The sequence below is a fragment of the Fringilla coelebs genome, assembly GCF_963513975.1.
Source record: "Fringilla coelebs genome assembly, chromosome: 2".
Lineage (NCBI taxonomy): Eukaryota > Metazoa > Chordata > Aves > Passeriformes > Fringillidae > Fringilla > Fringilla coelebs.
The window spans coordinates 115,572,380-115,584,925 of NC_140029.1; the positions used below are offsets into that span (position 1 = coordinate 115,572,380).

Consider the following 12,546-nt stretch of genomic DNA (forward strand, 5'->3'; position numbering starts at 1 on the left):
ACACACTGGCCATGACACAAAGCTGGAGATGCATCATCTGAGTCGTGTTTCTGCTCTCCAATTCCCTGCCTAAATCTTAAAAATACCCCAATGAAATAAAGCACTTGTGGGAAATGTTAGTCACTTGTGTGAATGCCATTTCCACCCCCTGTATTTGCATAGATTTGCATACTCCCAAATACACGTCAGTGGTCACCTCTTAAGCAAAATGGGGAAAATATTTTTGGACTTCTTTTTTTGAGGAAGAGGGGGGGAAAAGGAACAGAGAGCAGATCTGTAAGAAATTAAATTTGTAAGTATTTTCCTTTCCTACTTCTCTAGCCCTGCATGACACCACGAGTCTTCCTTAAAACAATTTTCTCATTGCCAGGATTTCAATTTGGGCTGTGACAACCATTAAGACAGAGCTTCATCCTACAGAAATACATAAATCCCGTGGGATTCAGCTGCACTGGCCCCTTCCCTCCCCCAGGGAAGCACTCTTGCAGACAACTTACCTGCAGTGAAATAAAAACCATCTCCCACTCATCATCCCAAAGCTGTGCTATCGACGACATGGTCACCACAGTAGTTATCAAGGTTGTCACCAGGCCAATCTACAAGAAACCAGGGGGCATTTACAGGCTGGGGACTGTGGTCATTATAAAAAATAGGTTGGGATCTGTATTATGGGTTGGGAAATGGAGAGAGAAAAGCTTTGCATGCAGTAAAAGGTCTGAAAAAAGACTCACAGGGAAGGAGGCTGGGCTCATGTGCTGTCACATTAGAACAGACACTGGGGCTGGGAAAGGGACAGTGGTGGCACTGAGGTGACAGACATCCGCCCACCAGGACTCCCCCAGCCTCCCTCTCTCCTGGAAGCCCTCAGAGGTGTGAGCAAAGCAGGCAAAACTAAAAAACGTGACCTCCGTGGTGAAGGTAAAAAGTTCAAACCATGGAAAAGTGCCACGGAAATAACTCCAGCTGCAAGGACTGGAAATCTGGGCTGCCTGTCTAAAAATAATTCCTCACTCTCTGCCTGTGCCTGGTGTTCAGCCTCTGCTGTTCTGCCAGAGCCAAGGGATGCTGCTGCAGATCCAAAATCTGCAGGGGAGACTTGGCAGAAAATTGATCCCCAGAAATGAATGGATCATGTCAGGTGCACAGGGTTTCTCTAGGACCATTTCAGACTGGCAAATAAAATCCCACACTGCCAACATTTACAGAATCCCTTTGGTACATGTAAACAGGATTGTCCTCTTTCTAGAGCCCTGATTCCCCTTGGTGTGGCCATCCTGTGTGACACAGAGGTGTCAGGACACAAATCTCCACTCCTCCTCCCATCAGCTCCCATTTATTGCTGCTTCTCCTCCCCTCACACTCATCTCCCTCTTGGCTTACAGCCCTCTGCACAGAATCACGGGAGGAAATTGGAAGGAATTGTGTGCTTTGCCCATACCAGCCTTTCCCCCACACTTGAATCTATATTTGAAGTTAATTCAGTACAGTTCCAAGAAAAATATTAACTTATTCCAGCCCTGAATCTCAACCTCCTTAGGAAGCTGAGGGAGGTGTGGGGAAGGGAAGAGACAGAGCCACACATGTGAGCTGTGATGAGAATGGGGCTCCTTTGGAAGAAGGGGAGGAAGGGTGGGAGTCCAGAGGGTAGAGCTGATCACCAACACATCCCTCTTCTGGACTGACTCATCTAAGCCCACCAACATATCTGAAAAATACCATTTTCCCCGATGAAGAAACATATGTCAGACTCAAGAATTGATAACTTATTTTGCAGCAGCAGTCAGACAGTCCCTGCTCCCTCTCTGATTGCATCCTCTTCCCCTGAGGAAGCACAATTTCTGCCATCTCCAAGGCAAAGAAAAAAAGGAAAAGAAAAGGCAGGGTGGGGCAGTGTCTGCTGTGCCTGTCCAGGGAGGTGTTCAGGCTCTGATCCTACATCACGTGCAGAATTTCAGGAGGAGCTGGGTATTGGCAGATTCAGGACCGCTCCCTTTATTTCCAGTTAGCAGACTGCCAGCTACAATGGGATCCTGCCAAGCCCTTTTCTCCCCCTGCACACCTTTCCCCTCCCTTTCTGCGCTCCACATATCTTTTCTTGTGTTTCACAGCAGTGTTTCTCAAACCTCTTCACACACAAACCCCTTGGGCCAGCAAACCTCACCCTGCACACTCTCAGCTTCATCACCTCCACCTCTCATCCCAAGGCTTTCCCAGCTGGCCCCTCTCAGCCCGCTCTGAACAGCTTCCCCTCTGCCCAGCCCCTCTCCAGGGCTGGGCTCAGCACAGAAGGGAGCCCCAGAGAGGCTCCTGGAGCACTGAGCTGGGCTGAACCAGGCTGCTCTAAGCACTGGTGTTCTCCATCTCCACAGACCTCTATCAGCAAGAGCCAAAAGCATTTCCCCAAATTCTCTGCCCCCCAGCTCTGATGGCCTCTCCTGAGCAGTTTGCTGATGAGGCCACACAAGCACCACAGACATTTCGTGCTCTTCCCAAGGACACAGTGACAGAAGTGCCACCACCCCCTGCCCGCTGCCCAGGCTCCAGCATTCCCAAGACCCTGCTCCCCTGGGAGCTGAGATTTACCTTGTGCAGCCAGTGCAGGTTCATCTGCTGTCCCACAGCTATGTGACACAGTGCCAGGATCTGGGAGGGACAAACAGAGGGTCAGACAGAGGCACATCACCACCCTGGAGTGTGTGAGCACGCAGGGACACGCCACCAACCCAGGGGACAGCCACAGGAGCCAGCAGGAGTGGAGGCAAGGTGGGCCAGCAGATCCTCCCCAATGCCAAGGATGGGGAGGAAAAAGCTTTGCCCTCCAAGGGGCTGGGAGTTCAAAGCCTGGCCACAGCTCCTGGGGCTGCAGGAAGCAGTGCCACCTCCCTGAGGGTCCCAACACCCTGGGACAAAGGGAAACTACTGCCACTTGTGCCCAGAAGGGGAAACTGGGCCATACCGTGGGAAACAAAACTCTATTCCTCCTCTGAGGGTGTCTTTTACTTTTCAGCATCTGAGCTCAGAGACCAGCAGCTTCTCACTTGGAATTTTATGCAACTCCAGGCGTAGAGAAAGAGAATGAGAGAGAAATCACTTCTGAGAGCAAACTCCTCAACTTGCAGATGGCCTGAGGAGCTCGTGGCCTTTTTAAAGGCAGCACACAAAGCTCTGAGAAATGGGATTTCACTCTACTCACCAGTAACATTGTGATGTAGGTAAAGCCAGCAGCAGTTGTTACCAGGATTGGAATGGACCAGTCACTCCAGTATCCCATTCGGTTATACAAAAACCTGGAGGAGAAGTGGGAAGGGCAGATCAAGGAGGGATTCAACACCAGAACAGCTTCACTGGGGTCAGACAAGACTTTAGAAAACAGACCTTTCTCTAGAGAAGAGATAGGCAGCAAAAAGCACAAGTGACAACCCAGTGCTTTGATCCCTTAGGGAAATTAAGTGGATAAGAGGGAGGCAGAGAAACCCCAGAACCCTTCTTGCAGCTTCTGACAGCTCAGACCTGACCTGGGTTCAAATTTTCCCTCTGGATTTTTAGGAAAAAAGCCCCCACAGAACATCCCTAAATTGGCTTGGATCAGGGCTGACATTATCTCCAAGCAAACCCTTTGGCACATCAAGGAAGGATGGCTCTGGGGTGGAATCAGCTCGTTCAAGGAACTGGCTGGGTCCTTTTTTTTTGTTTTTTGCCTCTCAGTGCCTTTTTCCTTTTTTTTTTTTTTTTTTTTTTTTTTTTTTTGGTTCCAACAGACAGAAATGCTGCATTATATAAATGCAGGTCAAAGATTCAATCTCCTCCCCAGCACTCAAATCCAGCATCATTCATCAGCCAGAACCTCTGATCTGTTTGGACAAACTCTAGGGTCATTTTTGGGGCTGTCCTGTGCAGAGCTAGGAGCTGGACTCCATGATATAATTCAGGACATTCTCAGATTCTCATTCTCTCCAGGAGTAAAGCTCCCCTGTGGGACCTGGAAAGCAAAACCAGGCATGGCCCAGGTCCAGGTTCTGCTCAGGGAGTCAAAGAGCACAAACCCAGGGATCTGCAGGGCTCCAGACATGCTGTTAGGAAAAAAGAGGGAAGAAAGGAAAGAGGGCTCCTCTGAAGTCTTTGCTGATGCCACCACCCAGAGCTTCTTTAGCTCTCAGTCCATTTCAGCTTTTGCTCTGATGTCCCTTCAATGCCCTCTGAGAGCACCAGGCCTTCACTTATGTGCAGATGATTGTTTTAAACTGCTGGCTCCATGCTAGCTGTGGAGCAGAGGAGCTTTCTCCAGAACCAAGGAGGAAAACATTTGCTACACAGACTTGCATTTATGGTCCTGCTGCAGGGGGAACACAGGCAGGGTCACAAATGAGAGCATCCCAACAGCCTGCCTGAGCTAGGGTGAAGCCTTCTGGTGCAGAACAAACCTCAGACAGGGCAGAGCTGGACTGTAATGCAATCAAGTGTAGACACCAAAAAGGGAAATGCCAAAAGCAATAATTAAAAAAAAATAAATTTACTTCAGAGGCACAGAGCACCCTCACTAACAAGGACCTGGATGTTAAAAGCCTGAAGCAATACAAGCTGGTCCACAATTTTGCCTTGTCCTCCTAAAACCCATTTCAATCCCAGAACAGCCCTTTGGTCCTTACAAGCTGAAATTACCTAACTGCTGCCCAAGCTGCCTGATACTCAGGTAAAAAGATGAGAAACCTCCTCAAGGGGGGCAGAGGGAAAAGACCCTCAGAGGTTCGGGTTGAAAAATCTCCTCCTAGAGGGTGGTGCAGAGCTGGAGCAAGTCCCAGAGAGGGAAGAAGTCTTCCTCCAGCCCCTCTGCACCTGGTGGGACAGGCTGGAGGTGACAGGAGCAAGGAGAGCTGCCAGGGATGAGCTCTGGAGGGCAGAAAGGAGCTCAGCAGCTCCTCACACCAATATCACAGCAACTCCTTCTCCCAGCTCCTCTGCAAGCCCTGGCTCGGTGCAGGAGCTTGGTGTGCCGTGCCCCAGAGAGCCCTTCCTCTGCTCCCAGCTTGCCAAGAAATCAGTGGAGCAGAGAGGAAGGCAGCAGGAGCAAGCAGCAAAGAAATCTGGTCCAAAAACACCACCCAGAAGTGACAATGACAGAGGAACAGCAAAGGTGCTGTTTCTAAACACCAGGACCTCACTGTGCCTCATCAGCAACAGGTTCACAGCTCTGCTGGGAAGAAAATGATGCTCTCAAGTCCTTCCCACCCTGCCTGGCCCCAGACTGCTCTGTTTTCACCGTGCCCAAGTAGCCGTGCTGGAAGGGAAGGGCCGGGCTCAGCCTGCACAGACCCAGTGGAAATTATTTCTCCCCGTGCCTGGAACTGGCATGGCTGTAATTAAAACCTCACCCTGTGTTCTCCTCCTCCTACCCAGCCCTCCCACAGCTGTTTTCCAGAAGCCCTGCTCGACCTCTGGAGGTGTGTGGAGCCGGGATCCAGCTGGGGTTACAGCCCACACCAAGCACTGACCCCTTCTCAGCGCTGAGTGGCAGTGCCTGAAATGCTGTCTGCCATCCAGAGAGCCCCTTCCAGACCTGGGCTGCACAAGAGGGAACCTTTTCCCTCTTGGGATGTGCTTCCAGCATCCTGGGGGCATGGCAGGGACGGGGCTTTGGGCTCAGGTGACGTCTGTGTTAAATCCCAAATGCCCCTTGCATCCAGAGCAGACCTGCACATCTCCCCACATTCCTGCAAGAATATTTGGGGACCCAAAAATTGGCACCACTGCAGCTGCAGTGCCCATTCCCAGCATTCCCAGGGCTTTCCTTCATTTCTGAGGGAATGTTTTGAGCCCTCTCACAACTTTGAGCTCAGACAGAGCTGGTTTTGCACTGGAGCAATCACATCCTTTACTGAGGGTACAAACTGAAGAAGAGAAGGGTTCCAAAATGCCACTTTAAAAAAAAGCATTTTGATCATGCTGATGTTACAAATAATCCAGAGCCACGGTGATGGTTTCACTTCACAGTGTGGGTGTGAGCAAAGAGAAAAAACCCATTTTCTCCTGGGAGGAGCCAGCTCACATCACCATGTTGGTAAACACTCTCCCTCACACAGCTCCAGCATCTAAAGCAGATGATTTATTTAAGGGATCAGCTCCCCACTGTGCTTTAAAATACACTTTACATCTTATGTTTGACAAGAAGATGATGTCAAAGCAGTTTGGTTAGAATACAGCCCAAGGTGCTGTCAAAATGTTTTAAGATGCTGCTGATAATAAAAGGGAGAATAATTTCCAGCACTGGAGGCAGCTGGCAACACCCTAAATTCCAGCACATCCCACTGCAAAGCTCCTTTTCAGCTCCTTCCAACTTTGTATAATATTTTCCACACCCATGTGCTTCAGGCTGAATTTTTGCTATGGATATTTTGTGGAATAGCTGCAGCCAAATTGCTCAGTCACTTTCAAATCCAGCCAACCATCGAGATAAACAAACAAAAACCCAGCCACCAAGTGGAGATGTGAGGCCACGTTACATCTACATTAGGTCAGGCAGAAGGAGCTCTCCTTGAGCCCCACTCCCCACCCCATTCTCCCTTTCTCATCGTTACACTTCCGTCCAAAGGATCTGGATGAACCCAAAGCTGTGCCAAGCAGGTGCATGATGGCCAAACCCCAAATTTCCTGAGGGAAGCTCTACTCACCAGTTGATTTCATTGTAGTCGTTGTGAACTTCCCACCAGAAGTAAAACCAGACCAGAGTGAGGAAGAAGGATGAGGTGAGGATGAGGAACCAGAGGCGCTCCCACTGCAGAGGAAAAGAGAAGTCAGCGTCAATAGGATCCCACCTGATCCCGCCTGTGGAGACTCAGTGGAGTAAAGAGGCATTTCCAAAGGCAAATTTGGAAATGTCCCAAGTTTGCCCAGGTGTGGGCAGAGGGCTTGTTTATGTAGATTCATCTTATGGAGGACTGGAAGAGCATTTCTCCAGCTGTCAGGGAAGAGGGGACATTTCCAGATAGAGCTGGGGTTTTGTTTGGTGAGGGATTTTTGTTGCTGGCTGTTTAGGTCTTTTGGGATTTTTTTTGAGGCAATTGTTTAATTAACTTTTCCATTCTCATGCATCTTCCCCTCCCCTGGGCTTAGCCTAAATGACTGAGTAGCTATCACATGGTGAAAATTACACAGCGCATTAGGGATGTTCCCACTCCTTATTCCTTCCCCTGAGGTGCTCAGATCCTGCAGAGCCAAACTACCCATCCCCACCACTTATTCCTCCCACCAGCACCACCACATATTTCAAGTGCTTTGCAAACAGACCACACCAGCACCAACATTCAGCATGCAGGAGCATTTCAAATTCTATTCAACGTACACACAAAAGAAATCCCTCAAATAAACCTGTTCAGTGTCCCTGCTCCAATGCCATGGGTAGAATCCCAAACCACAAGGACATCAATCAGTGTCTTCAAACTGCCTCTCACCAGCCCCATTTCCATGGGCTCTTGGTTGGTTTTTACTCCTTGGTCTTAAACAGTCCACAGGTGTTTTTATTTCAACATTGAAATAAATTCTGCATGGAAAATATTCCAACAACTCCTCTCTTCCCACAATGAGCAAGGAAGGATGAAGACTGGAAAAGACCATGAACAACCCTTGCCACTGTAATTCCCTTCCAGGCCCCGAGCACACATTCATTGTTTTGGAAAATGTTCTTTTCTCTGGTGAACTCTCCTAGCTTTTTAATTATGCAAAACAATGTAACCAGTATAGTGACAATAGAAACATTAAAAAATACTGGGTTTTGCCTCCCTTTCCATGGTAAGGGCTGGAGTTACCTACTGAACTGTGAATGATTTTTATAATTATTTTTAGCTGTGACTATTTTTGATTATGCATCACCCTGGATACTGATCCTGTGATACAGCTCTTCCTTGTATCCTCCATCATAGAAAAAAAAAAAAAAAAGCCAAAATAAAGCAATAAAAAGGGTTGGAATTATTTTGTTTTTGCTGAGCCAAAAATGATGTTTTCTGCTAGAAATTCCAAATTCTTGGCTGTATAACCCAAATCAGGACATCCAATTTTGCCCAGAGAAGCCACGGCTGCCCCAGGATCCCTGGAAGTATTCCAAAGGCTGGACAGGGCTTGGAGCAGCCTGGGATAAGGAAGGTGTCCCTGCCCATGGTGGGGTGGCACTGGATGGGCTTTGGGGTCCCTTCCAACCCAAACCATTCCCCTCCTTCTGGATGCCTTCCAGGCTGCACATCCCCAAGATCCCAAACCTCAATTTCTCACTGTCTGTTGGGATTTTCTCTCCCCCTCTCCATGAGGGTCTCATGCCTCCTTGCACACAGAAGTTAAATATGGGTTACATTCCCACATATATTTGGGGTTTTCCATGGCAAGGGAGGTTTTAGGTACCTTTTATGTCAAAGACCAACATTTCAACAAAAATCCAACCCTCCAGCTCTTTAAAGGTCACTCTGGGCTGAGCTTTGCTGATATTCATGCACTGGATGACACTGATTTGATAAACAAGCCAAGGAAAACATTTTAAAACCTTTGAGCTTTCCCCCCTGTATATATAAAGATAATTCCCCCCCTTATTTACATGCAAGCAGCAGAGCTTGTGGCAAGCTCTCCAAAAGCTATTTTGGGTCTGTCCTTGAGGGTGCCCTTGCCATGCCTTGCTGGTTTTGTGAAAACCCAGGCAAATTCTTCTGTCTCAAGGCATCATCCTTCAGTGAGTTCAGCCACATTTCTCAGTGGGCTTTAAGAAAAAATACAGAATATTTATCTTTAAGGTCCCTTCCAACCATTCTCTGATTCAGTGATCAACCAACACAATCAGAAGGGCCCCCTAAGGGAAATTAATGACATCAGAGACATCCTACCAAGTTGTAGATTTCCAGATTTAAAAATTTTCATTAAAATCACAGTATAAATATATAAACAGTGTTTCACACACATTCTCCACCACTTTTGCACATCCCCAATCCCTACCCCATGCCAGGTGGCAGCAAAACCAGCTCCAGGTTAGGGAGTTTTGGGGGAAATAAAACAATTCACATATTAAAAGAATTTGCAAAAAAGCCAGTGTTTGATTCATCTGTGACACTGGCTCACAGTTTTTCCCATTCCTGTGCTTGAAGATTTAATCTTGTTTAAAACAGAACTGAAAATCATATCACAGGGGACAGATTTTCCAATTTAGGGATTAGTTTTGGTTAACTGAAGTCTCTGCCAGTCTCTTGCAGCAACTCCCCAAGCCAGACAAAGCATTATTTACTGCAGTAGCACAGGAAAGCAGAGAGGCTCAGGAAGTTTATTTTATTTATTGCAGGATCTGTAGGAGATGCTATGAGGTTAACTATACACACACTCCCACCAAGCCCTCCTACAAGGACTCTCTCAATTCTATATTAGAAACAGGAATTTCTCACCTATTTCATTCCAGATGATCACACATATGCCAGGAGACACCTCCTAGCATGGTGCCATTTGTGAACTAAAAAACCCCTTTGACCAGGAAATCCAGGCTATCTAAATTGTCCATTTTCCTCCCAAAAGGCAGATCAGCACTGTATCAGGACTCAGAGTCTGATGTGAACTTAGAATAGATAATCAACACTTAAGATCTTAAAAATCAAGACTGGCCAGGGTGAGACTGCATTGATCTGAAGTGGTTATCACTGCATTTACATGTGTCTCTCTTCTTGAGGTTAATTCTATTAATCATAGAATCAGAAAGGCTGGAAAAGAACTCTAAGATCATCAAGCTCAACCATATAATTAATATTCTTCATATTATATATTAAGAGTAATATAATTTTTATACAATGATAGGATACATAAATAAATTCAATATATTTATAATTAACATTTATTTAAATTACATAACTAAGCTGGCTCTATCAGAACTCTGTCCCAAACCCTGCCTGAGACCTGCAGGCAAAACAGAGGGTTCAACATGAGAGACTGTATTAAATTCTTTATTTTTACCACATTTTTACCAGGGTTGCTGAAATGCTGCCCCATGAGCTCAGCTGCCCCCTCGCACTTCCTCTGGACCCAGCTGGGAAGCAGGGCCAGTACAACACTCTTGGCTCCAGGTCTGCTCCATGGAAGCCAAGAAAAAGCAAGGCCAGAGCCAGCTGATTCCCTGACAGCCAACAGAGCAGAAGGATTTTGCTCCAGAGAAGCTGATGGAGTCACCCCAGTTGACAGCAGTCCTGAAATGCCATCCTGCACCTGTGCTGCTTGCTGGAGTCCCTGTCAGCTCATCCCCAGCAGGATTAGCATCCCTGAGATCCACCTACGCCTGCCAGCCTTGGGATGAAACAGCAGAACCCCTTCCTAGGCAAACCCACGCCTCCAGCATCCTCCCTGGCACCCAGAGCCCACAGAGAGCTTCAGAAGGAACTGGAAGGAGAGAAGCCTGCTTTGAACTGGGAATGGGTCTGAGGAAATGCCATTGCTGACTGGATTAGGGCTCCATGCCCACAGGGATGAGCTCACAGCATCCTCTCCATCAACATGGGCGAGACTGGGTCCCTTCCAGCCTGAGCATCCACAGGATCCCAAATGCCACTGCTGGAGCGTGCTGCAGCTCACCCCAGCACAGCTCAGAAGGGAACTGATGGATTTTATATTCCCTCCTGGATTCACATCCACGTGTGAGGATTGCAACGGGCTCACAACAAACCCGATGTCCCAAAGCTCTCCCGGAGCAGCTGAAACCACAGCAGAGTCTGCCCAAAAAGTCCCCCCAAAGAGAAAGATTCCACCTCCAACACAGGGAGGAGGTTGTGGGTGCTTGGAATTGAGGAGATCCACCTCAGAGCAGATGGATCTTATTCACTTAAAGATATTTTCTTTAAAAGACTGAGAACTGGAGAACATCAACAGCTTGGAGACTATGGCAAGGGTTGGAAGAAGATGATCCCTAAAGTCTCTTCCAATCCAAACCATTCTGTGGTTCTGTGAACTCTACAAGGAGCCACTACTGAGACTGGGCAGAGGACACAAACCAAAGTTGTGGAGGAGTTTGAGTCAGATGAGTGCAGCAATTGGGGCACCTTTTTATTAAAAAAAAAAAAAAAAAAAAAGGGAAAAAAAAGGAAAAGGGGAAAAAAAGGAGGAAAACTGTGTGTGGGGGGGAAATAAAAGAAAAAAAAAGAGGAAAAAGGGGGAGAAAGCTGGAGAAGGAAGCCAACCCTCTTGTTTCAGGAGCTGCCAGTCATCCATCAGGAAGAAGGCTCTTATTGAAGCCAAAGTGCCTCTGGGAATTCATGGCTTTCAGTCCCTGTGGAGGACCCTACCCATTCTCTGTCTCCTGAGCACAGTGAACCTCCTGTTCATTCATTAAAATAATGAAATAACTCAATAAAAACTTAACTAGAACAGGAAGAAGCTTTTTAACAATGTCTTACTCCTCCTCTCCCTCTTCTTTTTTAATCAGAAAAACTCCAGTTTTGAAAAACAGAAGCCTTTCAGAAAAAATCTAATATTTTAAAGCAATTTCTTGCTGAAGGGCATCTTGGCTTGAGGATGGAATTTCTGCTGAGAGGAAACTGGAAGGAGCCTGAGCCCTCCTACAAATCTGGCAGCACATTGGGCAGGGCATGCACGAGCAGATGGAAAACAGCAGCACATGGATCTGACCACACCAACAAAATCCAACATGGGAATCTTCCTCCAGCTCCATACTGTAAATCTCCCTGCTGGAACTTTTATGTGCAGGCAACATTCAGAGATATTCAATATAACCACACTTTCAAACTTGGAAATGCAGCAGGGTCAAAAGGTGTTTTATCTCCCTGCAGTGCATACCATCCTTGTGTCCCTAAATATCCACCAGCTTGCCTTTAGCAAATCAATGGGTTTTTTGAGGGATCAGTCCTGAACAAGTCTCTATCTCAGGAGCAAATCCAGGACTTGGAATCAGACTGGAGCACCACCACCATCACTCAAATGTGTTTTCTGACCATTTCAATTCACTCCTGGATCCAACAAAGAGTTTATTAAGAAGCCTGCACTCCACTGTGTTCTGGCATTTTCAAGAATCAGGCATTTATCAGTATTAGCTTGGAGAGGAAAGGAGGAGAGCTAACATTTATCCAGCAAATACAAAGGGAGAACTGACGGCGCAATTCCTCATTTCGGGATTACCCAATCAGACCTTGTCCAAACAAACAAAACATTATCTTCCAGCAAGTTATTAAATCATCTCTGAGGATGAAAGATGACTCCATCTCCCAAGAGAACCAGAAACTGAGGATCACCAAGAACAAGTGTCAGCTGGAGTGTTTTGTCAACGGGAACACTTCAGCTCCTAAGGAGAAATTAGAAACTTCCCTTATTAACTCTTAGCATGTGAATGCAGAGCCCTTAAAGCAGTGGCTTGTTCTGAATTCCCACTCTCCTCTGGCTTCTGCTCCAGGGTTTCACCACCAGCCTGATGGGAAGAAATTTCCCTTCTGTCCAGCTGGAATTTCCCCTGATGCAGGCTGTGCCCACTGCCTCTTGCCAAGAGCCATCCTGGCTCAAGTTCTCAAGGCCAGGCTGGACAGGGCTTGGGGC

General features: G+C 47.3%; 1 protein-coding gene across 3 annotated transcripts in view; it reads right to left on the reverse strand.

Annotated features, from left to right (window-relative positions):
- GDPD5 (glycerophosphodiester phosphodiesterase domain containing 5) overlaps nt 1-12,546 on the reverse strand; it is a 100,462-nt gene that overhangs the window by 21,738 nt on the left and 66,178 nt on the right. For 2 of the 3 annotated variants that reach the window (XM_084201254.1, XM_084201253.1), the window contains exons 3-6: nt 6,666-6,769; nt 3,194-3,287; nt 2,584-2,643; nt 498-596 (exon numbers count right to left, since the gene is read on the reverse strand). In XM_084201254.1, coding sequence (XP_084057380.1) covers nt 498-596; nt 2,584-2,643; nt 3,194-3,287; nt 6,666-6,769 — 357 coding nt within the window. Of the gene's footprint in view, nt 1-497; nt 597-2,583; nt 2,644-2,956; nt 3,155-3,193; nt 3,288-6,665; nt 6,770-12,546 lie in introns of those variants that run through there. The other variant, XM_084201255.1, reaches the window with a different exon arrangement.